The sequence below is a fragment of the Labeo rohita genome, chromosome 19, assembly GCF_022985175.1.
Source record: "Labeo rohita strain BAU-BD-2019 chromosome 19, IGBB_LRoh.1.0, whole genome shotgun sequence".
Classification (NCBI taxonomy): Eukaryota; Metazoa; Chordata; class Actinopteri; order Cypriniformes; family Cyprinidae; genus Labeo; species Labeo rohita.
The window spans coordinates 2984605-3011663 of NC_066887.1; the positions used below are offsets into that span (position 1 = coordinate 2984605).

A 27059-nucleotide genomic window follows, 5' to 3' on the forward strand; every position below is an offset into this window, starting at 1 on the left:
TACATTTCCCAAAATTTGAAATATAAATTAAATACATTAACTCCTATTTTAAATTAAATATTAATTTAAATATAAATTAATTATTTAGCAAATAAATTAATTAGACTTTTGATTGTTAAAAATTTAATTAAAAGAAAATCCAGAAAATTAATGGAAAACACTGAATTTGTTAAACAGAATTTGACAAAAAAAAAAATAAAAATTTAGTTATTTGCTGTTAAACTGTGTAGCTTTTATTATTTAAATTAATTGGAAAAGCTTTTTATTCATTCTAGAAAAGTTAAAGCGGAAAAAACAAATGAATAAAGAAAAATGAAAACAGAAAAGAACAGAATTTGGGGGAAAAAAATGGAATCTGGGGAAAAACTAAATAGATTTCATAAGGCCCTACTTATGTGTTAAATAGAAGAAAGAAATTTTTCATTTTTGATGAACTACGCCTCAAAAAAAAAAAAAAAAAAATTGTAAAGCATTTTGAAGTAATTAAGGATATATGTACATTCACAATTTTAGGGGGAATAAAATGTTATATATAACCAAGCAAATTATATATATGAACAAATCCCTCTGTAAAAACCATCTGGATATAGACAGGAATAAAAATGTAAAGTAAATGGAGATTTATGGCTCAATGTACGAGAGAAAAAAAAAAAAAAAAAACTGGCTTTAAAAATATGTATTGTAATTGAAATGTATTGACATATAGATAAAGTGCAATATGTGACCCAGGACCACAAAACCAGTCATAAGGGTCAATTTTTCGAAAGCTTTATGCATCATCTGAAAGCTGAATAAATAAGTTTTCCATTGATGTATGGTTTGTTAGGATACGACAATATTTGGCCGAGATACAACTATTTTAATATATGGAATCTGAAGGTGAAAAAAAAAATAATAATAATAATAATAATAATAATATTGAGAAAATCACCTTTAAAGTTGTCCAAATAAAGCTCTTACTAATGCATATTACTAATCAAAAATTACGTTTTGATATATTTACAGTAGGAATTTTACAAAAAATCTTCATGAAACATAATCTTTACTTAATATCCTAATGATTTTTGGCATAGAAGAAAAATCAATAATTTTGACCCATACAATGTATTTTTGGCTATTGCTACAAATATACCCCAGCGACTTAAGACTGGTTTTGTGGTCCAGGGTCACATATTAAAAAAAAAAAAAAAAACACTTAACAGTGTCTTTTAAATGTTTTCTTTCCTTTAGTCTGGGGGGGAAAAAAACACTACAAAGAAAAACAAAAAGCCCAAAATCTCAAACTTGACAGGTGCATCGAAAAATTGTTTTTCTCCTCCTAAAACAGAAAAAATTTTTAGAATTTAGAGGAAAAAAAAAAGTAAAGTAAATAAATACAATGGAATCTGGGAAGAAAAAACAAAAAAACAAAAAAAAATAAATAAATAGATTTCATAGGGCCCTACTTAAATGTTCAACAGCAGAAAGAAATGTTTCATTTTTGATTTGTTGATGTACTATGCCTTAAAAAAAAAAAAATTTAAGTATTTTGAATAACCAAAAACAATACGTTCAGAATTTCCATAAAAAAAAAAAAAAAAAAAAAAAAAAAAAAAAGTATAATATAAAACACAAATATACTGTGTTGCTTACTGTTATCATGAATAATTTACTCACACTGTGATATAATATTTTGTTCACGCTGTCACCGCCCACCCCTCGTTGCAACTTTGAAACTTACTAAACTGTTTGAAAACACCCACTGGACTCCTGCAGTCCTCTGAGAATCACAAACACACTCGCTTTCCCACTTCTTAAAGATCACTAGAAGCGGTAAAGGCACAGAGACACAGGACAGGACTCTTGAAATGGTAACAGGTCCCATCTGCCACCAGCACTGCTCCTCCAGCAGCTGTAATAAGCCTCTCTGGACAACTGGTGGCAAACTGAACACTTTCTACCATCAATATGAGGAAGAAACATGATATTTTGAAATACATTTCAGATGGATGAGAGCTGTGGGCTGCAATCATTGCTTCTAGTGTGAACAGCTCAGCTGATTCATGGAAAAAAAAAAAATAGTTTTGTAGCTCACACGTACAGCACAAAGACAGTGTTAAGTGTACATTTTTGACAAGACATAGACAGACAGACAGAATGACAAACACAATTCACCAAATTTTGAATTAATAACTCAAAAAGTAGGTCAATACAATTAAAATAAATTGCAATATGAACCAGTGTTTATGAGTATTTAAATTAATTAAAATTAATGTCACACACACACACAAAAATCTCTTCAGAGCAACCTGTCAAAATACAAGTTTGGTTTAACTTGAAGAAATTGTGACAAATGCATTACTATTGTACAGAAGAACGTACAATTTAGTACTAATGCTACTAAAATTTGTATTAAAACTTTATTTGACAAATAATTACATCATTTTTGTTCTTCCAAATAAAGAAAGATTGGGTCTGTTTCATTTTCATTTTATTAAAAGTTAAAAATTAGTGCTGTCAAACAAATAATCACATCCAAAATAAAAGTTTAAGAGTTTGTGTGTGTGCACTGTATAATTATATTTTAATTATATAATTATCTTCATTTAAAAAAAAAGAAAAACATTAAAATAAAATAGAAACAATTTTGTAAGAAAGACAGAAAGAAATAAAAACAGAAAGACAAAGACAAAGACAGAGAGAAATACAGAAAAAGACAGAAATACAGAGAAAGAGAAAGACAGACAGAAAGAAAAAAAAAAGAGACAGAGACAGAAATACAGAGAAAGAAAGAGAAAGACAGAAAGACAGAAAGAAAGACAAACAGACAAAGACAGAAATACAGAAAGACAGACAGAAAGAAAAAAAAAGACAAAAAGAACAAAGAAAGAAAAGACAGAAATACAAAGACAAAGAAAGAAAGAAAAGACAGAAAAAAAAAAAAGACAGAAATACAAAGACAAAGACAGAAAAAAAAAAGAAAGACAAAGAAAAAAAAGAGCCAAAAAGAGAAACAAAGAAAGACGAAAGACAGAAATACAAAGACAAAGAAAGAAAGAAAGACAGACAGAAAGATGAAAGACAAAGAAAAAAGACAAAAAAAGAATAAAGACAGACGAAAGAAAAAAAAAGACAGACAAAAGAGAAACAAAGAAAGACAGACAAAGACAGACAGAAATACAGAGAAAGAAAGAAAGAAAGAAAGAAAGACAGAAATAAAGAAAGACAGACAGACAGAAAGATGAAAGACAGAAAGAAAAAGACAGACAAAAAGAGAAACAGAAAGAAAGACAAAAGACAGAAATACAAAGACAGAAAGAAACAGACAGAAAGATGAAAGACAGAAAGAAAAAAAAAAGACAGACAAAAAGAGAAACAGAAAGAAAGACAAAAGATGAAAGACAGAAATACAGAGAAAGACAGACAGACAGAAAGAGAAAAGAATTTGAGAGAAAATAAAACCGGTTTTATTGAACCCTAAAAAAAAAAAAAATTGTTGCAGTTTTAATAAACTGCTGTTAACTTGTATAAAATCTTACTTCGATAGGCTGTTCAATAAATACAATTATTTATTTATTTAAATATAACATTTTTGAGGAATTTGGAAATAAAATGCCATTTGGGAAAAAAATAAACAGATTTTATAGAACCGTAAATACAGCAATGTTTATAAGAATAGTAGGTGCTTTATCTCGTCTACATGCAGCGATAAAGCCGTCCAGACGAGGTTACGGCTGAGATCAGTGAAGCCTTTGCCGAAAGGGTAATGGAAGCGGATGAAGAAGAAGAATTATGCTTGAACAAAGATCAGAGCAAACCTCTGACCTCAAGTTGCCATCTCCATTTCTAGTCTTGAGATTTTACATGGTTAGAATAAATAAGATTTAATGCCTCTGCATTAAGAACATGTCCAGTGAAAACTATTACTTCAACAACAAATTCATTTTCGTACGTCCCCTTGAAGGACCGACCCACAAATCAAGACGGCAAGCCAATGGACGTCTGATTTCTCTTTCTGCTCGAGACGGTGGTAAACATGCAGCTGTAGGCACGTTCCCGCATCCCGTCTGAAAAGCGCTGAGGTTGCTTTCACACAGTATTATGTACATGAATTTCCCCCGGGCTCCCTTAAGTGCGGGAATGAGGGCGGGACGTGGCGGCGAGAGACAGAATGACAGTTGTTCAGAAATGAAGTGCTTTTAATTCATCCTCGGGCAAGGTCAAAGATAAGCAGCAGCGTATCTCGCCGTCTCTCGCTTTTAAATAGACAGACGTACTTTATTGATCCCTGAGGGGAATTCAAGGATTTCCCGCCGCAGTACTACTCGCTGAGGGCCAGAATTTCCCCTTTCACTTTTTTAATGAATCACACTAGTTAGGAGCAACAATAACAATGAGCCAGTCGTGGGATTTTCTCCTGAAACACCCCTGGCTGTTCCTGAAAACAAGACCTTGCAGAAACCGAAATCAATTCGAAACGACGGCTATTTGAAACTGGATACTTAAGGAGAAATAAATGAAGGTGGGAATTACTTATTAGCAATTGACTGAATAGAGATAAAAATAATGATAGAAAGAACATTTTGCACATCTTTCAAAAAAGCTCAAAGTTACTCAGTAAAAACAAAAGAAAGACAGGAAAGATGAAAAAATATAAAAGTAATTGTTAAATAATGACAACAACAACAAAAAAATCCTAAATATTTTAATTTAACGATTGCCTTAAATTTATCCATTAAATCATAATGTACATTGAATAATCCCCAAAAATAGGCACTATCAGACAATAAATTAACGATAAATAAAAATAAAAGAGGAAGAGGTGGTTATTATAGTTCAATTAAACAAAACTTTGTCTGGGGACAAAAAGTACATGGGGTTGGTATTTTAAATTTTATATATTTTAAAAAAGGAAAACCGTATAAAAATAATTAATGACGACTAAAAAGAACTAAATATTTTAAATCAATAATAACTTTAATTTATGGCATTAAATCATGGTGTAGATTTGATAATCACCAGAAATAGGCAACAGACAAAAATAAATAAATAAAAAAGATGAAGAGAAGGTTATTATAATTCAAATAAACAACTTTCTCAACATAGGGTTGGTTTATATAAAGTAAAAAAGTGTTAAAATAATTAATTAATGACAATTAAAAAGAACAAAATATTTTAATTCAAGAATGACTTTAATTTATAGCATTAAATCCTGGTGTACATTTAATAATCCTCCAAAAATAGGCCAGAAATTATAAAATAAAGTTAAAATAAAATAAAAAAAATGAAATGAAATAATTGTATTTTAATTAAACAAAACTTTCTCTAGGGACAAAAAGCACATTTTTAATATATTGTAAAATATATTGTAAATATACTACAAAAAATAATAATAATAATAATAATAATAATAATAATAATGGTTAAATAATGAACTAAAAAAATAAATAAATAAATAACTAAATACAGAACTAAAAATTTTAACTCAAGAATGACTAATTTTTGGCATAAAATCATGATGGAGATTAAATAATCCCCAAGAATGTGTGAAATCACACATACATACATACATACATACATACATGAATAAATCAATAAATAAATAAATAAACAGAGGAAGAGGACGTTATTATAATTCGATTAAAAGGTTTAACATGAGGTTGGTTTATATAAAGGACAAAAAAAAAAAAAAAAAAAAAAAAAAGTGTAAAAATAACTTGATGACTAAAAAGAATTAAATATTTTAATTCAAGAATGACTAATTTCTGGCATTAAATCATGGTGCAGATTTAATAATAGGTGACTTTTTTTTTTTATGTTTTGTGAAAGTCTCTTATGCTCACCTAGACTCCATTTATTTAATTTAAAAATCAGTAATAACGTGAAATAATATTACAGTTTAAAATAACTGTTTTCTATTGTAATATATTCTAAAATGTATTTTATTCCTGTGCTCAAAGCTGACATTTTCTATTATCATCACTGCTGAACAAAGTTGTGCGCTTATTTTTTTTTTTCAAAACCCATGGAACTTTTTTCTTCAGAATTCTTTAATTTAATAAAAAGTTCCGATTTATTTGAAATTTTGAAGTAGAATTCCAATCGAATTTAAAATATTTTTGTAACATCTTTACTGTCACTTGTGATCAATGTGATCCATCCCTGTTGAGTAAAAGTACTCATTTCTTTACATTCTGAATGCAGTGTATGCAGAGTTTATTGTGATTCCATGTAGACTTTAAATACTCAAACACGATCACTAGCGTCTGTGAATCATTGGCCGTAGCAGCTCCGCTCTGCTGAAGTAATGTTGAGGCTCAGAGAAACTCATGCGATTTGGCTCGGCTCTCACAACCCCTCCTCCTCCTCATCCACCAATCAATCGCTCGTCCATGGCTGATTTCCTTCCTCTCTCACTCCCTCTCCAAAAAAGGAGGGAAAAAAAATAAATAACTGCAATTAGCACATGGCTAATCTGCATAGAGGAAAGCCAAGCGCTCTTGGCAGAGGAGGTTACACCGGGTGGAATGTCTCACTGTCTGTTGGGGAAGCGGGACGGGGTGTGTGTGTGTGTGTGTGTGTGTGTGTGTGTGTGAGAGAGAGAGGTCGGGCCGTTGGAGTGAAGTATGATAGCACAGATAGCGCCGGCTCTACTGAGCCAGACAGATGGATTGGGTACGGACGATAAACAACTGCTGCTAATTTAATCCTCCACACGGACAAACGCTCCAGGCCTACAGCACAGGACTATTGTTGTGCCAAAACACCAACACACACTAACACAAATCACAGCACCCGCGTGTACGTTTATCCGCGAGCGTACGCGTGGAGCAGTTAGCGCTGAACACGTACAGGCACGCCGAAATCAAGACCATTTCCACTCGGAACGAGACAGAAAGATGTTCCACAGTGGTAAGTAAAAGTAAATAATATTTGTGACCCTGGACCACAAAACCAGTCATAAGGGTCAGATTTTTGAAATTGAGATTTATGCATCTGAAAGCTGAATAAATAAACTTTCCATTGACGTATGGATTGTTAGACATAAGACAATATTTGGCCGAGATACAACTATTTGAAAATCTGGTGGCAAAAAAAAAAATATATATATATATATATATATATATATATTATAATATATATATATATATATATATATATATATATTAAGAAAATCACCTTTAAAGTTGTCCAAATTAAGCTTTTAGCAATGCATATTACTAAACTTAATTTTTGATTTGACATATTTACGGTAGGAATTTTACAAAATATCTTCATGGAACATGATCTTTACTTAATTTCCTAATTATTTTTGGCATAAAAGAAAAATCTGTCATTTTGACCCATACAATGTATTGTTGGCTAGTGCTACAAATATACCTGTGTTACTTAAGACTGGTTGTGTGGTCCAGGGTCACATATATTTGGTCAATATTATTTTTTTTTTTTTTATGGCACTAAAAAAAAAAAAAAAAAAAAAAAAAAAAAAGGTATGAATGATGCTCCCTTTTAAATTAAACGTTTGGGTTATATTGTTTTCATTTTAATTTTATTTTGAAATGAGAAATCACATTTTAAACACTTTAATTTTATTTTTATTATTTTACTACATTAAACAATTTTTTCAGGATTCTTTAAATAATAGAAAGTTCAAATTTATTTGAAATTTACATGTATAATTCAGTTTTTTTTTTTTTTTGGGTAACATTATCACTGTTTTACAGTTACTTTTGATAAATTTAAAACTAAATTAAAACTTTATTTCATTTTCCATTTTTTTTTTTTTTTTGTTGTTTTACATGAAAGAAAACTTTTTCCAGGATTCTTTAAATTTAATAGAAAGTTTTCTAAATTTCAATTTAGAACTGAAACTGAATTTATCTGAAACTGATTTTTTTGTAACAATGTTTTTACTGTCACTTTTGATCAATTTAATCCATCCCTGTGGAATGAAAGTATTCATTTCTTTAATAAAATATTGAGATTCATCAGAATATTGATTTACATTCAATATTCATCACATATTTCATTCACAGAAATGCTTTCCATATTTATTAGACCTTTAAAATGAATATAAACATTATATCCAATTTATTCTCCCCTTCATTCTTTGTTTTATTTTATTTTATTTTATTATTTTATTTCTAAATTATGTTTCATGGTTTAATACAAATTTATTATCAAAAATGGTGCAATAATGGTAAAATAAAATAATAAATTAATAAAATAAATGCATTTTTAAATGATTCAAAAACAAAAATTAAATGTCATCAACCTTTTACAATTTACACCGCATTTGTAGTTTTTATTAAATAAAAAGCTTCACAACAGGACTGTATAAGTTAAAACACCACATGATACTGTCTATTTTATTATTATTATTATTATTATTATCATTATTATTATCTCTGAGAAACACATTTAGCATGCAATAGTAAGGTCTTTCCATACTTTTAAGTTAAAACAAACTTTTTTGGCAGTTTGTCGTGATGATCTCTAATGAAATGGTGAAAAGCTGTTGAAGTGACACTCAAAGCAGCTCTTGATATTCTTGTGTTTATGTCCTCATATATTGAGACGGGGGATGTTGAAAACACTCGTGTGTTTTAATTTACCTATCAGATAAAACGCCATTCATTCAAACAGAGACACAGAACATGCAGAGTTAGCTTATTAGCGTTTATTTCTGCTGTGTGATCGCCTATTTGATCCGTCCATATAGACTAAAAATGTCCAGGGCTTATTACTGACAAATTGTATTGTGATCTTGATCTTGCCAAAATTATTCTCAGAACCCTTCAAAATTTCATGTGTACAAAGTGGCCCATGTGTAGCGCTTCCTGTCTGCGGTCAAGCGTCAGTGAAAACACAGTCAGAAGCGATGCTTTCAACTCATCCGTCCCCTGATTTTCTCCACAAACGCGCGTGCGACTCCAAATGAGATTCGGTCCTCGCTTAGACAACTCTCATCTTCTCAACAGCAATTTAAACAGCAAATTCTCTTCATTTGTTGAGTAAAGGACTCGCTGAAGGAGAGAGCCGTACTCCCTCAATTCTCAATTACACCTCACCGGCCTGAGGAATATCGAAGCTATAAATTGAGAAAACGACCACCGGTGGCAACCCGGGAAAGAGGAATTATTAGTGACTTTTACAGTCAACAAGCTTTTCCACGCGCTCCACTCGCGTAATGGGCCGACAGACGACACATTCACAGATAAACTCAACAGCCCTGACGCTCCTCCAACTCTCCTGATGAACTACACAGAACCGGAGCAAAGGAAGACGCTTGTTACACACCCTCACAAATTCTGACCCACTGATCTTCACATCCAGCACTGGATCTGATGATTTCCAGCATGTGAATCCGGTTATGAAAATGGAATTTGCTGTATAACTCAGAGTGTCAAGGAATTTGTAAAATTTGAATAAGTCAAAAGTAGGTCATTACACTTAAATCAAATGGCAATACAGACTAGTATCTGTGAATAGTAAATCACAAAATGACTATTTAAATATGAATCACATCTGCCGTCTCACTGTAGGAAGACCAATGTATGAACAATTCCTCCAGAGCTGCTCTGAAAGTCACTTCATGAGCATTTGATCATTTCATTTGAGGAAAAACTGTTGTCATATCATAAACAAAACTCTTCATGGCAACCCATCAAAATAAAAGTTCAGTTGAACTTGAAGAAACCGTGACAAATGTTACTTTGTAACAGTGCAGAATCACAGAATCCAGTCAAAAAAACGGAATTTACGGTATAACACGGAATGTCATGGAATTAGCCAAAGTTTGGATGAATTTACCAAAAGTAGGCTGATACACTTAAATCAAATCACAATATGGACTAGTATCTCTAGGTATTAAGCAAAAAGACTATTTAAACAGGAATCATTTATTTTCAGTGAGGACATAAATACAAGTTTTTTCATAAGCAGTTTACCATTTATATTGTACTGTGAGCAGTATACAGTTTATAAAATACTGTCATATCATATACACAAATGTAAAAGTATTCACGGCAACCTGTCAAAATAAAAGTTAACTTGAAGACATATTACTACTGTTTAGTAGAATGTACATAATACTACTAATAGTATTACTAATATTATTAATAAAGTTTGTTTAATTTTCATTTGAGTAAAAGATAAATTTAATTAATATTTTGTCTTCATTTGATAACCAGAAAATGTTTTTATTTTTACAATATTTAACATTTCATAGGGCTAAACACACAATTTTTATTCAACTTTTAATAAGTTGAAGTTAAACTGTATGTTTTATAATTTTAATTACACTTTCATTTAAAAAAAAAAAAAAAAAAAAAAAAAAAAAAAAATCACAATTTGGGAAAACATAAAACTGAATTCACAGGACCCTAAATAATACAATTATTAAAACAACTGTTCAGGAATAAAATCACATTTGTAATTTCTTTTCGGAAAAAAAAAAAAAAAAAAAAAAAAAAAAAAAAAAAAAACACTGAATTTAGTAAAAACAAACAGAATTTGCTTAAATTAAGCATTTCATAGGGCCCTTAAAACGTAATTTGTGTTGAACTTTTAATAAATTGTTGTTAATGTTTGTATGTTTTTGAATTAATTAGACATGCTTTTTGATTTGGTACAATTTAATTTAAACATTAAAACTGAGTACAGAAATGTTAACGAAAAAAAGATCTAGAAAAAACAAAACAGACAAAAAAAAATAAATTAATTTAAATAATTTGACTTATTCTGGGAAAAAAAAAAAAAAAAAGTGTTTTGCATCCACTCAAAACAGTAAAACAAATTTTATAAAAATGTATAATTTAGACGCTAAATTAGGTCATATTTCAAACTGCAAAAATCAGTTTTTCTGCAATGTGGAAAAAATATTTTCAGTCAGTGAGACAGAAATTGACTCATTATCAGTAGATAAATAAATAATAAAGTGCAGTAAACAGTAACCTTATTTGTGCAACATTAATATGTTTATGATAAATTAAAATATAAAGCAGCATAATGAACTGTTTTTGTACAAAACAAACAGATATGAATGGGACTGGAAGCCTCATACATTCTTGTCACATGCAATCTTAGGTTAAAAATAAGGCTGATACACACGCCTATGACCGCATATCATTTGAAATCTATTATGTAAATTATATTGCTACAGCACGTTTCCAGGCAGCTGTAAACAAACACGTTGTACTTAACCACTCCTTACGTCCAACCTCATTTGAGACGCATCCCACTCTCACATTACCCATGCTTCTTATCTCACTCTAGTGTAAATAAAGCAGAGTAAAGCAGTCCATCTAGCATGCTACAGCAAAATCTCTAGCAGCTGACAGATCTCCAGTGTCCAGTGCTAGCACACAACATGACCAGTGTGGGAGAATATGGAGTCACCATGTGATAAAGTGGCATGTGTTTCCAGCTGCATTCAGTCCACGTCAATCACAAGCTGTCCGAATAAGCATTCCTTCAGGAAATGCAACCACGGCTGACTACACTGACAGCAGAGATGGCATATTTCTAGTTAGCCTGTTGATTTGGACATGTCAGCCATGCCGCTGTTCAGCCAGTGCTTGTGAAACATCAGGAGTAGGTGGTTAGCTTCACTGCTTTGTGGTGACAACTGAGATTTAGCGATGCCCTCAGCAAACTATTACAGGAAGAGATATTACAAAGACACGGTCTTGACAACAAAGTAATGCTTTTACAGGTAGTAGCGGACCGATATATTGCCATGGCTGACATCTTGGCTGGAATTTGCATCAGAATGGTCAAAGGTTGTTTTTTTAATTGCCTTTTATTTTCACATTGCACTGAACTTTTATTTTGACAGCACTGAGATATCAGCCAAATATACAGACATCAGCCATCAAAAAACATCCATATTGGTTGACCATTAGTTTTAGGACTTCACTAGCCTAAAGTTCAGAGTATACTTCGGTTTTTACGCATACGCAAGCATCCATGTGCAGCGTGGGACACAAAGTTCATCCCCAGAATAGTCCGCATGTACTGTATGCACACTACACGATTTTTTTGCACGTTGTACGTGCAGGTCGCACATGCGCATTGACTGCACTAATCAGTTTTTCCACAAGGTGGCAACACTAGCCCAGGCTGTTGTTTCACAACTGTTGTTTTGCCTGTGTCGAGTAGTCGCCAAAATACCGGAAGTGGCGCATTCCAAATATTAAAACCATTTATAAATCATAAAGCATAATGTTATTAGGAATTCACAAACGTTACGATTCAATTAAATAAAAACCAAAACCACTAAACCAGTCTTAAGTAGCATGGGTATATTTGTAGCAATAGCCAAAAATACATTGTATGGGTCAAAATTATTGATTTTTAAAAATCATTAGAATATTAAGTAAAGATCATGTTCCATGAAAATATTTCGGAAATTTCCTACTGTAAATCTATTAAAACTTAATTTTTAGTAATTTAGTAATATGCAATAAGAACTTAATTTGGACAACTTTAAAGGTGATTTTCTCAATATTTTGATTTTTTTTGCACCTTCAGATTCCAGATATTCAAATAATTGTATCTCCATCAAATATTTTCCTATCATAACAAACCATACATCAATGGAAAGCTTATTCAGCTTTCAGATGATGTATTAATCTCAATTTAAAAAAAAAATTGACCCTTACAACTGGTTTTGTGGTCCAGGGTCACACATATGCAATGCACGTTTAATATATGCACTTTATTTACATGCGTGTAGGTTACGTATGTGCATGTCAGAGCGGCTCGGTTCACAGTAAATGCTGCTACACAAACTGTTGACATTTACATGTGTAAAGCGTCTCAAACTCCATCTCTGTATGTCATCGCGAGTTGTCCACATATTCAAGAAATTACAGTGGCGGTAGCTTTTATATCATAAAGAAATGGCCAAATATTAATAATGAAGTGGACATTTAAATTAAATGTTGTTTAGCCAGTATTCGACAAGGTATTCGCGCAGTAAAGTGTAAAAACAATCATCATGCCGCTGGCGCCCTCTGTAGGTTTGTGTTATAATACGTGATGTACATTAGTTCTATTGTTTATAACACATTTTGTATTTTAACAGTTTTGTTCAATAAAACCATATGATCACTTGCTTTTGATATTTTATTTGAACTAATTATTATTGCATCATTGCTATTATAGATGTACTTGAAGTAAAGGCTATTGTTCACTGAGGTTTTTTTTATTAAAAAAAAAAATAATAATAATAATAATAATAATAATAATAATAATCAAATTACTCAATTAAATTTATATCATTAGGCCTGCAGAGGGCACCAACGGTCTGCCGACTGTTTTTACACTTTACAGCATGATCTAATCCTTGTTTGATATTCAGTAAACAACATTTAATTCAAATGTCCACTTACTCTTCACTATTTGACAATTTCTTTACGACAGAAATGCTTACAGCCATTGTAATTTCTTGAACAAGAACATGTGGACATCAAAACGTGTGAACAGTGAGGGTTTAAATTTTTCTTTTGAAGTTGCGATGAACAGTTAGCATATTCAGAAAGATAACATTGTATTCTCCTGTGCTGGCGTGGGTTTATAAATGATTTACCTTATAAATCTGATAGAATGGTGCATATTGTTCCCAAACGAACTTTAAAAGCAATAATGCATATGCAAAGATGGGAATTAGAGACGGTCCACGCATGTAAATGAAAACTGTTTGTATGGAGCAGCATTTATTGTGAGTTGTAATCTACATGCATAGAAACAAAGCACATATTAAACCCGCAGCGAAAATTTATTTAACTGAATCACAGTCTTTGTGAATTCACAATAGTATTAAGCTGTATTATGCTTTTTTAATGGGTTTAATATATCATGCAGCCTTAGAAAACGGTCTAATGCCTTTCATGGACTCTCGAAAAAAGAATGTGCCACATCTGGCATTTTGTGGGTTACACTACACATAGATAAAATGCAATCGAGGATTTTTTATCTTTTTTCAATCTAGTACTAATGTAATCAAGGAACTGTGACAACCTTAAAGAGATCCTTCAGAAAAGGCAGCATTCACACAAATAACGCTTGCTTGAAAAACAAATGTAGCACTGAAACAAAGCACATCAAAAAACATTTCAGACTACACACTGACAGATCATTCACGTTACTCTGCCAAAAAGTATGGCAGCGTTAACAATAGGTTTGTTTAGCGGCTCCTGTCCTTTGCATAGTTCTCACACACCGTTGGATTGCGGGCATGCAAATCCTCAGGTCAGTGTTTATATGAACGGAAAAACGCTGTAACTCCACATCAACAACATAAGAGCACCGAAGACCTCAAAATCACCTTTAGTTCAGATGTACACCCTTTAGAGGAGCAATAGCGCAGAAATAATCACAAGAGCCAAAAACTATCAAGTGTGCTTTCCAACAGCGAGACAAAAAGTCTTCAGACTGATCGTTCATGCGCATTCACGGTTCACACTCAAAGCAAGAGTGTGATAATGACATTCACTGACAGACGACCAAATAAAAAGACATAAAAGCAACTTGAGCCATACACAAGTATGGTACATGCATGCATTTTGACAACCTAAAAAGCAGACAGGCAAATGAGGGTCTGAAACCACCTTTCCCACCGATTCTCAAGTCACGGTTTCGTATCACTAGGGTTTAGTGTGATTTGTGATTTATGTGTCCGACTGTAGTAGGCCGTAAAAGGTTAATGGCGTTCTCCACACACAACACACACATATATGTGTCATGTAAATGAAGCCTGCAGACTCCAGGACCATAAGTTTGAAGAAGGAAATTACTATGCTAATCTGCTACATTTTAAAAGTAAATGTCAAAAGAAAATACATTACCCTCACATTTCCAAACAGCCCTGTGGAATTGCTTAAATGTGACATTTCCCCAATCACACAGGAGAAAGGGAACACATCATCAACCGTACGCAACGGCAAATGATTAGCACTGGATTTCAAGCGATTGATTGCGCCAAGGTGGCCCTTAGATGGGCATCTGAGACTACTCTTCTTTGTATGCACATGCAGAACTTCCAACCCAGAAGAAGAGAAGTAGAAGAGAAACAAACAAGAGACACAGAAAGAAAGTCAGTCAAGGTGCATGTGAATTTGCATGCGCTCAGTCCTAGATGGACTGGTACAAACCACATAACATGCCAAAAATGGATTGTAGATTTGAAGTGGATTTTTAAAATATGCATCAATGCTTGGCTTTTTTTGCTTTGCAGCTGGCGCTTCTCTTACAGCTTTTTTGGTTATGAAAACAGACTAAAAATGTGCATGGCTGAAGCTGCTAGGTGTATGAACTTAAAAGATCAAGATATTATAATAAAAAAAGTCTTTATGTAGTGCATACAAAGCATTACAATAAAATGAATTAACTACAATCAACATATTTAGATAGATACACAGGTGGCAACAACACTTTCTGATACACATTAAATCGACACCATTACAGGATTTGCTTTTGCAGCTTTTGCTAAAAGAAAGAAAAAACAAAAGCACTCCAGCTTTTGTAGATATTTAATATAAATTACCACACTCCCATTTGTGCAACTGAAACCCACATTCACTTATTTATATTTGGAAATAAATAAGTGAACGTGTCAGCAGAATATTAAAGCAAAACGCATTGCAACTTTGAGGATGTAGTTTCTCACCAGCGCACTAGCGAGCGTTTTATCCTGATTCTTCTTTGTTGAGTGTAATATTTTCACTGGCAGTGCTGTAATTAGTATGCTCACAGTGTGCTGTGCTTTAGCTGAGAGACCAGCGCTTTTCAGTCCTGGAAGTGGAGTACCACAAAACGGCACATTTTGGATGTCTCCTTTATTTAACACAGATTTTTTTGCTGATTATCTGGGGATGGCTGCACTAGTTGTGCACACGTTAAATCGACGGCTAGTTGTGGAATAAATGAGCGTTAAGTTTTAATTTACGTAGTACTAAATATTTGAGCATTGCACCATTAAAACAGTTGATGTATAAACTAAATTATGGTGTAAAAGGTGAAATAAAATAGCAGATTGATTATATCACCATCAAAAAGCTCATGTTTTCTCTGTCAGACTTCAAACCATCAGACACGAATGATGTTGACATTATGCCCATTGATTTACAATCGTAGTTCAGTTCGTTTGGTTTATCTGGTCCGGACCAAAAAGTAAAATGATACATCTGGTCCTGGTCCGCTTAGCATTCACACTGGCATTTTTTGACAGCAAATCAAAAGATACCGAACCTAAAGGCATAGAGATACGTTCACAACCTGACTGGTCGGGTTGAATGACGTACATTTCCTGACTGAACTCACCAAACACTCCAAACAAAAGGTGTGTTCGAAATTAAAGTGGCGGTGAAGTCATGTCGCACTAATAGAGAAATCCCACCAGAGTTCGTTTTAGGGTGTGTTCACACTTGTAGTTCAGTTCGTTTGCTTCATTTGGACCAGACCAAAAAGAAAAGTGCTACATTCGGTCCTGGTCCACTTAGCGTTCACACTGGCATTTTTGATAGCGAACCTAAAGATACCTAACCTAAAGGCAAAGTGATGCGTTCACGACCTGATTGGGCGGGTTGAATGATGCACATTTCGTGACGGAACTCATCGAACACTCCAAACAAAAGGAAAAAATGTGTTTAACAAAGCGGTGTACCCATTCACCAATCGGTCTGCTCAGTGTCGCTTTAGTCGAATACACCGAATGTTGTCTGCTGGACTAAGCGCGCTCATTGTTGCATGTACGTATGATTTTATTTTCACCACTTGTGAACTCATGAAGAGCTCATAAAAGTCACTTTACAGCCTTGTTGCTCCATGTTTGTTCTCTGCTCATTTTATTTTGAATATACACTGCTTGTTGTCTTCATAAAATTATGATGCATAGCGTCACATCTTGTCATTAAGTTCATTAGGCCATGGTTGCATTCACATTTCATTCTAACTGCATCAGCGTTCATGTGGAAGCGGACCAAGACTGCTATAAAGGTGGGTTAGTTTGTTGTGTACCAGGGTTCAGGTGGCTGCGTTCACACTTACTAACGCACCATAGTTTGTTTTAATCGAACCAAACATGACAAATGTGAACACATCTTAAGAGAGAAGATGATGTGAATAAATGACATGGAGCTGATCTAAATAGTGGAGTGGGAATCTTCTGTTACCTCAAAATTCGATTCATGTCAATTTTGGGGGTGACAAATACGTTTTTAATCGATTCTTGAAGTTAGAATTTATTTAAAAAAAAAAAAACTCTAATTACTTTAATTTAAATCTCTAATTTTGAATCAAATTTCGATTCAATAGATTGGCATAGATTTGATTCTAGTTTAATGCTTTGTGCTACTTTTACTAGTCGTTAACAGGTTGAAGTGAGATTCGCTGAATTTTAACAACTTCTAAGGCTGCTCCTGGATCACTGAAGGCAAATGTCATTATGCAACTACGGTCGGCCGGCATCTCTCGGAATAGTTTGTTTGGTGCGTTCCACACGTCAGCGGAAGATTGCCCGATTCAATGTGTCGGGGTCGTCAGGGCGAGCGGCAAATCTGATTGGATGAACGGAAAAGATACTTTAGCAAAATGAAAGTCACTGATTTAATTACTGAATCATTCATTCATTTGATTCGTTCAAATGGCTGATTCATTCCGGAATAAAGCAAGTGACTTTTTATGAATGGGATATTGAATCATTGAATCATTTAAAAACGCACGCTGTGTGCAAATGGAGATGTGCAGTGGCTGAGTTGTGACTTGTTTCAAACTATTTTTGATGACAAACGAGCAAAAATCAGGCAATAGTGTTATGGTCAAACAATGTAAGTTAATTAATATTAACTTCTTGTTTATTGAACTGTTCTATTAAATCAATATCTCATTTACAAACTCACTTAATTATTAAAAGCTGTCACTCATCTTAGCTCATCGCAATCTCACAATGTTCCATTATAATCAATGAAGCTCTCGACACTGCACAATCAATCTCTCATTTACACTCTCTCTACACTTTGTTTATGAAAGGATTCGTGAGATAAGTCTTTGATATGTTATTCAATGTCACAAAAACATGTAGAAACTTTTGAAGCTCCCCTCAGTGCAAACACAAATATGCTGATCGGGTCACTCCTAAATATTTTTCAGAATCATTTCAGAATCGTTAGAAAGCGAGGTAATATTAAATGCGTATTTTGAAAAAACGAAAGTGTTTTTTGACCTTGCAAGCATGTAAATCTATTGTAAGAGACTCAAAAAACAATTAGAAACCTTAAAAATGGCATAATAGGGCACTTTAAGAAAAAATTAAACTTCTGAACGGTTTGAGCAACTCTATACAGATCATTAATAGAGGTACCAGACTTGACCGAGCAATCATAGTAGAGTTTGCATGGTAAAAACTCAGAAAAATGTGAACAGTCAGGGTCAAATGGACTCAAAAAGCAGCCTAATAATATAAAGCTTCCTAAAGACCGACTAATCAACTAGTCGCTCAGGCAATCCAGCGAATAGTCCATTCTGAAAGCACATACTATTGCTTTATTTAACTCAAAAGTACATAGTTTCCAATCACCAGCACGGTCTGATATTTCTGGTACACCGCCGAACGCATACGGCCTGAGAAAGTGAAAAGAGACGAAGAGAGAAAATATGAGGAGTGGATGTTGTGTGCAGAAGTGTTCGAGGGCTACACGAGTGCTTTTGCGTGGGTAAAGCGAGCGTACGAGAGGCCAATTTGTGCCGAGTTTGTTCGACCTAAACGCTCCTGAAGAGACGGACGGATGGATGGCCGGTGGCGCATGAAGCATGAGCGGGTCAGAGCGTTTCTGCCGGCGTCCGCTAACATGTGCGCGCTCACACACCCACCCACATTCACAAGCGCACAGCTGTCACCGGCAGGCAGCAAAGGATCATTCACAAAAACACCCCCCTCCCGGCTCTGTTTCCCTAAGTATCTGTGACACACACTCACTCTCACACACACACATAAACACACAGAGTGAGGCAGCATGTGGAGATTCATTACTCAGCAGTGCAGACAGTGTGCTGTGGCAGCAACAGTTCACTCATTACCCCGCAGGCTACTGAGACCGTGCCCTTCACTCGAGGATGCTGGGATAGGATTCTCCCTCTCAAACAGAAACAAGCCTGCTCTCAGAGCAACCGGATGGGTCATTGCCAAAGTCTGGGTCAGAAACACTGGGCTGGCATCCCGCTAACCTTCAAACAGACCCGTAAAACTATAGTATCCTTGGAGCACCATGTAAATATTAGTCATTAAGTGCCATGTTAATAAACAATTCATTTCCATCTATTCAAACCATCTCAACAAATACAACTCTTGACCAGCAATCCACATTATTCACTCAGAACATTCACAGATGTCTCTGGGAAATAAAAACAAAACAAAACAACAAAACAACAAAACAAAAACAAAAACAAACAAAAACGTTTTACAAATGTCTCCAGAAAAATAAAATAAGTTCACATATCTCTGAAAATAAAATAAAATAAAATAAAAAACAAAACAAAAAAAACAAAACAAAACAAAACAAAACAAAACAAAACAAAAAAAAACAAAACTCTTCACCAACAATCCACATTATTCACTCAAAACATTCACAGATGTCTCTGTAAAATAAAATAAAATAAAAAACACACAAGACAAAACAAAAACAAAAAGTTTTACAAATGTCTCTGAAAAAATAAACAAAATAAAATAAAGTTCACTGATATCTCTGGAAATAAAATAAAATGTTTACAAATGTCTCTGGAAAATAAAATAAGTTCACATATCTTTGAAAATAAAATAAAATAAAATAATAATTAAAAAAATAAAATAAAATAAAGTAAAATAAAATAAAATAAAATAAAAAACATTTCTTGACAAACAATTCACATTATTTACTCAAAACATTCAAAGATGTCTCTGTAAAAAAAGTTAAAAATAATAATGAAAAAATAAATAAAATAAAACAAAGCAAAACAAAATAAAACATTTTACAAATGTCTCCAGAAAAATAAAATAAGTTCAAAGATATCTCTGAAAAATAAAATAAAATAAAATAAACAATTCTTGACCAACAATTCACATTATTCACTTAAAACATTCACAGATGTCTCTGTAAAATTTAAAATAAAGTAAGTTTGCAAATGTATTTGGAAAATAAAAAATAAATAAATAAATAAAATCAAGCAATAGTGTGTGTACAAGTTATCATATTAGGTTTTAGTGAAAAACATAAAATAAATAAAAACCTCTTCATATCACAATTACATTTAACACCACATTATTCATATAACTAATCTACTTTTTAACATTTTTGGTTAAAATTATGGTGGTAGCACTTAAAGTGTCATTTGTTAACATTAGTTAATGCATTAACTAACATGAACCAACAGTGAACAATAAATTTATGACAGTATTTATTAATATTTAATGTTAGTTAATAAAAGTAGCTCATTGTTCATGTTAGTTTACAAGCATAATGTTAACAAACATAAATTTTAATAATGCATTAGCAAATGTTAAATTTAATTTTAACTAAGATTAATAAATGCTTAGTTTACGTTAACTAAAGTAGGTAACTAATTTTAACAAATGAAACCTTACTGTAAAGTGTTACCATTATGATTTCTTGAAATAAACTACAAAAAAAATAAGAATAATTATTATTATTTAAAAAGCTATTTTCTATATGGGTTAATACATAATTTGCATGGTTTTCCTTTTTTGCATTAAAGTAATATTTGCCAAACACAGACATTAATGCCCTAGTTTATGACTTCTAAATAATCGGCTAAAGAAAATCACTCCTGGCTTCTTCTCAAGGTTTTACTCATTTTATCTTCAGGACACATTTATCTCTCGGCTAATTAATCTGACATGAAACAAGCTCACATGTGGGAAAAAAATGAAAGATTAACATTACAAATAATAACTGCTAGTTTACTTTGGCTCTCAAAACTTACAGTTCTGGTATTTGTACACAAAACAGGCCTGCTTTAATATTAGCATAGATACGGACAAGGCTGGTTGCCTTTGAAAATTACACCATCATCAAGTTCAAGTTGTCCATCGCATCATTCATGCAAATCTGTGGTCTCAAAACCTTTAACGCCGCACATTTCTCTTGCTTATAACTGGACCACAAATGTGAATCTTGGATTGAAAGCATGAATACAGTCATCTGTATAAAGCTATAACCAGACCCACACAGCCTGTCAGATTTCAACACATCTTCACATTCATTCAGTACGTTTATAATAACGTTTGCAGCGACCAACAAACATTCAAAGCTCAATCAGCACTTCAAACTCACAATATCATAAACATCCAAGAGTCACATCTACATTAAACCACCTGTTACGTTGATCAAAATAAGACAACGCCACTTTAATTAGCCTGCACAAGCACTTATTAACAATGCAAAGACTTAAGTCCTGTTTCAAGCTCTTACCTAAAAATTAAAACACTCTAGACAAGAATAGATTGTCTGTATTAAAAAAAAAATACTCTTGTTTTCCCATCAAGGTTATTGCATAGCAAACACAGTAAGCAAATCTCTGCCCCTGAGGGTCATTAAAACACTTCATTTCCACAATGAGAGCACAGCAATCATGTCTTCAGGCATTAATCTCTCATTCAAAAACAAGACTCTCCAAACAGCACAGGCGTCTGAGCGTTCAGGAAAGGTGTGAGCCTGAGAAAGACAGAATATTACTGCTGATTATCACAGGATGGTAGTAAAACAGCAGTGACTCTTGGCTAATGCCTACACCGCTTGTAAACACACACACACAGAGAGTCTGAACAAGCATGCGACTTTCAACATCAACTGTGCTGAGATCAGTGTTGAGAGACAATGTGTATAGTACGGATTCTCCCTGCTATTACATAAAATGTGTTGCAACCTGAAATTTAAACTCCAAGAACGCAGATAACATTCATAAACATCCCAAAATTACGATACAATTAGTCACTTTTTTACAAATACTACACTGCTTTTATTGGACATTTCAGGCCATGCAAAAAAAAGAAAAATATATGTGTAACACAAATGTTAAGTCATCTTAATGACATGCATTTTGATACTAAATTACATATCCAGAGATTCTTATGACAGGTTCATAACTGTGGACCACAAAACCAATCTTAATTACACAGGATATATTTGAAGCAATAGCCAACAATACCTTGTATGGGTCAAACTTATCGATTTTTCTTTTAAGTCACAATTCATTAGGGTACTAAGTAAAGATCATGTCCCATAAAGACATTTTATAAATTTCCTACTGGAAATATCAAAACTAAATTTTTAATTAGTAATATGCATTGCTAAGAACTTAATTTGGACAACTTTAAAGGTGATTTTCTCAATATTTTGATTTTTTTGCAACCTCAGATTGCAGATTTTACTAATAGCTGTATCTCAGCCAAATATTGTCTTATCTTAACAAAACCATACATTAATGGAAAGCTTATTTCTTCATCTTTTCAGATCTCAATTTCTCAATACCCTTATGACTGGTTTTAGGTGTAGGGTCACAAACTGAGAAAGAATTAAAGAAATAATTCACCCAAAATTATTTATCTTTCATTATTTCAATTATTTATCTTTCAAAAAAGTTACAATATCTTTCTTTCTTCAGATGGAGACAAATAAAGGTCTTCATAAGTAAATCAAATATATGTCATGCTTACTTTGGTTCAGCCGGGTTTAATTCACAATGATTTCAGAAAGATTAGGCATGACATATGCATACAGAACCAGACTATTGTTGACAAGTTTGCTTGTGAATTTATTGTTATTTTTTTTATATATATATTTTGGACCACTGGTGAGCACCAAACACTTGCATTAGATGAAGAAAAATCCTGGAATGTTTTTCTCCAAAACCTTAATTTCTCATCAGTTGAATAAAGAAAGACCTACACATATTGGTATATAAATAATCAGGAAATTCTCATTTTTGGGTGAACTATTCCTTTAAGATTATAGGATGCCACACATATTAGGATGTCAAATTTAGCATAGCATTTCCGCATATCAGGAAACCTTGATGTGGACAGCTTGGATTCAAATAAGCAAAGAGATGCAAACAGCACATCATTTACCCTAATTCATTAGCATAACTTATTTTATGAAATGCAAATACTTAACATTGGCTATTCCAGACCATGCACTAAAATGTGTCTGTATGGCACGCATTTCAAAGTAAAGTTGCACTGCGTCAAACCAGACTAACTTAACTAACTAAATTAACAAAATATGAGATGCATTGCTACAAAAATGATTCACACGTATCCTTTCTTGATTCCATGCACTGCATTATATTAATGGACCATTTTAAATAAAAGCTTAAATTTGTTTATCATTTTACCTGTCAAAAAACAAACCAGACTTATGCATGGATGCTCTTTGTTTATAAAGTGCTGCAAAAATTAAATACAAGTGCAATATTATTTTACATGCTTAAATCGTGTTTAAAATTAAAAACAAATTAACCGTCTTATTAATTATCACAGTGCATTAATTCAAGACATGAAAATGCTTTAAAAAGCCTTTAAACTCTATGCAACAAAGCATATCATGCAACCTAATTCATAAAGATAACCTTTTTTTATGAAATGCAAATACTTAACATTGCACAGACCATGCACTAAAATGCATCTGTATTGCATGCATTTCAAAGTAAAGTTGCATTGTGTCAAACCAGACTAATTTAACTAAACAAACAAAATAGGAGATGCATCACACTTAACTTTACTTGACTGCATGCACTGCATTATTTCAATGGACCATTTTAATTAAAACCTTTCATTTTGTCAGTCATTTTAACTGTCAAAAACAAAAACTTTATGAAATGCTACATAAAAGTAAATACAAGTGCTATATAAATGTGCATGCTTCTTATAGCAAACAGTTGTGCTTAATTATTGCTCATAATAATGCACAAATTCAAGAGGTGGAAATGTTCTATGCACACAACGCATCATGTAACCTAATTCATAAGAATAACTTTTTTTATGAAATGCAAATACTTAACATTGCACAGACCATGCACTAAAATGCATCTGTATTGCATGCACTTCAAAGCAAAGTTGCATTGCATCAAACCAGACTAACTGATGCATCACACTTAACTTTACTTGACTGCATGCACTGCATTATTTCAACGGACCATTTTAATTAAAACCTTACATTTTGTCAGTCATTTTAACTGTCAAAAACAAAAACTTATGCATGGATGTTCTTTATGAAATGCTACATAAAAGTAAATACAAGTGCTATATAAATGTGCATGCTTATAGCAAGCAGTTGGGCTTAAAATTATTGCTTATAATAATGCACAAATTCAAGAGGTGGAAATGTTCCATGCACATAGCACATCCTGTAACCTAATTCATAAAGAATTTTTATGAAATGCAAATACTTAAAATTGGATATTTCAGATCATGCACTAAAATGTGACTGTATTGCATGCACTTGCAATGAATGCATGGCATCAAACCAGACTAGTTTAATTAAATGAACAAAATGAGATGCATTGTTTACAAAAATGATCACAATTATCTTTCATGCCTGCATGCACTGAATTACGTCAATGGACCTTTTTAAATAAAACCTTAAATTTTATAACTGTCAAAAACAAAACAGACTTGCATGGCTGCTCTTTGTTTATGAAATGCCAAAGAGTAAATACAAGTGCTACATAAATCTGCATGCTTTTTACCGTGCTTAAAATTATTAAATCATCACAATAAACGAACTCAAGAGGTGAAAATGCTTTAAAAAGCCTTTAAACTGCGTCCGTGCACACGGAGAGCGTAAGTGGAGCAGCTCGTCGGCGGGGCTCTTTGCTGCATTAGATGCAATTATAAATGGCCAGGCGCAGGAGATGAGGCAGCCAATCAGATTTGAGCTCGCGTGTCAACCTAAGACCAACTGTCTCCTGCCTTTGACAGAAGGATTTTACCTCCATAATTCAAATCCCAAAGCAAAGCAGCCCGCTGCACTTACTCACATCACCCAGCCTGTTTACACACAGACGCACGGCCGAAAAACGCCTCAAAACACACCCAAACGAGACGCGTTTCGACTCAAACCGAGCTGAACGCTTCGCGAGGCGTCAAGGCTTACTTTTAGCCCGCGGATGGTAACATATTCGAGCTGAAGGGGTGTTTTTAGCATCGAGTTAGTCTGATAGTCTATGAGCTAGCCAACTAGTGATATCATTACGGAATAAACCGAAGGCATAACACGTCCTAAACTTTCCGACAAAGCTGTGCTTTTACGAACAGCATCTGCTGGTGTTTTTGCTGCTTGCACGCAGAGCCCTGCCTCGAAAATTAGCATTACTTAGCATTACTTCGCGCCCCTCTCACCCCTGTCCGAGCTCTGGACGTGGCCTCGCACATCTAGCCCAAAAGTGAGACGATAAGGGACAGAACCACGGCTCGGCACGGCCAATAAAAGCTGCTTATATGGACTGTGTTCTCTAGGAAAAACACAGGCAGCCATTTTAGAGCAGACTGAGAAACAATGGCAGACTCTCTCTCTCTCTCTCACACACACACGCGCACACAGCTCTAGCCGAGCGCTGAGTTAAGCAAAGTTTACCTGGGTCCTGTTGAGGGCTTGTCCAGTGTTTCCCGGGCTCATGGGAGGAGGGTGATGGCTTCTTTGTTGCCAGGCCGGATGGCCCCCGCCATACTGACTAGCGCTGCCCATGTCCCCCGGTCCCTTGGCAGCCCCTTCCTGGCCGCCGTACTCGCTGGCCGGGTAGCTCTGGTAGCTCCTCGTGGAGCTGGGAGAGGTCAGGAGCTGGTTGAGCGTCGGGGTGGACGTGGGCTGAGGGGTTCCCATGTTATACCTCTGGTTGTTGTAGGAAGCAGCCATCGGGGTAGCGTTAGTTCCTCCTGGCGGCGGCTGCTTGCCTGGCTGCCCCCCGGCCGCCGGCGGCTGGCTGTTTCGCGGCGAGTTCATGCCGTAGCCCTGGCCCTGGTGGTACGGAGTCCGGTTCGGGAAGGCGTTGTAGTTGTTGAAGTGGTTCGGGTAGCCGTGCTCGTGCGAATTGGGCGGGTATGGGTCCATCACCGCCGGCCCTGCCATGCCAGGGCTTTGTTGTCCGCCATGTTGATGAAAAGGGGGCCGGTTGTAGTGCTGGTTGTAGCTGTATGGAGGTGGAGGGAAGGCGCCCGTGTGGTGGGGAGCCATGCCGGGGTGGCTGTTCCCGTCGGAATCATTCTGGCTATTGTTATTGTTCACCCTGGACGGGTTCCCGTTGCCGTTCTTCATGTCAGGGTCGCCTCCTGCTCCTCCTCCCCCAGCAGCAGCAGCAGCAGCATTTCCCACATCGGCCCCGTCTTGCAGCTCCTTCTGGCCCGGGGATCCGCCGTCGGCGCGGGGCTCCTTGCTTTCCGGCTGCTTCTCTCCGAGCACCGACTCGTCCTGCGGCTCCCGCTCCGGCTTCTTGAGTTCGGCGGGCGGGCTAGTGTTGAGAGTGGCGACCTGAGCGGCCATGATCTCTCTCTCTCTCGCTCTCTCTCTCTCTTTCACCGCGAGTCACTTTGAATATAAATACAACGCTCTTATAAAGACGTGCCCGTGTCCCGTATCATTCCTTCGACTTTCAGACCGAATTCGATCGGTCCTCTCTCCCGAACGCGACTCGAGTGCAAAAAGTTTCCTGGAGAATATAAATAAAGGTCCCGGGAATGAATTTAACCGACACAAATGTGTGTGTGAGTGAGTGTGTGTGTGGAGGGGGGGCCTCTTACAGAACGAGAGCGCGAGAGAGAAACCGATCAAACCAGCACGAGGCTCCGCGAGACACAGCCATTTTACCGAGGCGCGCGGTCACATGCAAAACGCGTCATGGAGCGCAGCCTCGGCGCGGATCCGGAGCGGAGCGGGGAGGGAGGGAGAACTGTGTCATCGCAAGGTACTTTGAAATAGTTTGGGTTCCAGTTCGCGGAACGACCACAGAACACGCCTGCGAGCCTCGGCTTTTATTATCAGTGAAATACTTGTCATATTATACTTTATGAATCTGGAGTTTTTCCAGGG

General features: G+C 34.7%; 1 protein-coding gene across 1 annotated transcript in view; it reads right to left on the bottom strand.

The window, feature by feature from the left end:
• arid1ab (AT rich interactive domain 1Ab (SWI-like)) overlaps window positions 1-26850 on the bottom strand; it is an 84514-nt gene extending 57664 nt beyond the window's left edge. Inside the window, 1 exon segment of the mRNA XM_051136408.1 lies at window positions 25611-26850. Within this exon segment, the coding sequence (XP_050992365.1) occupies window positions 25611-26513 (903 nt within the window). The 5' untranslated portion in view covers window positions 26514-26850.
• Between the last annotated feature and the right edge of the window lie 209 nt (window positions 26851-27059).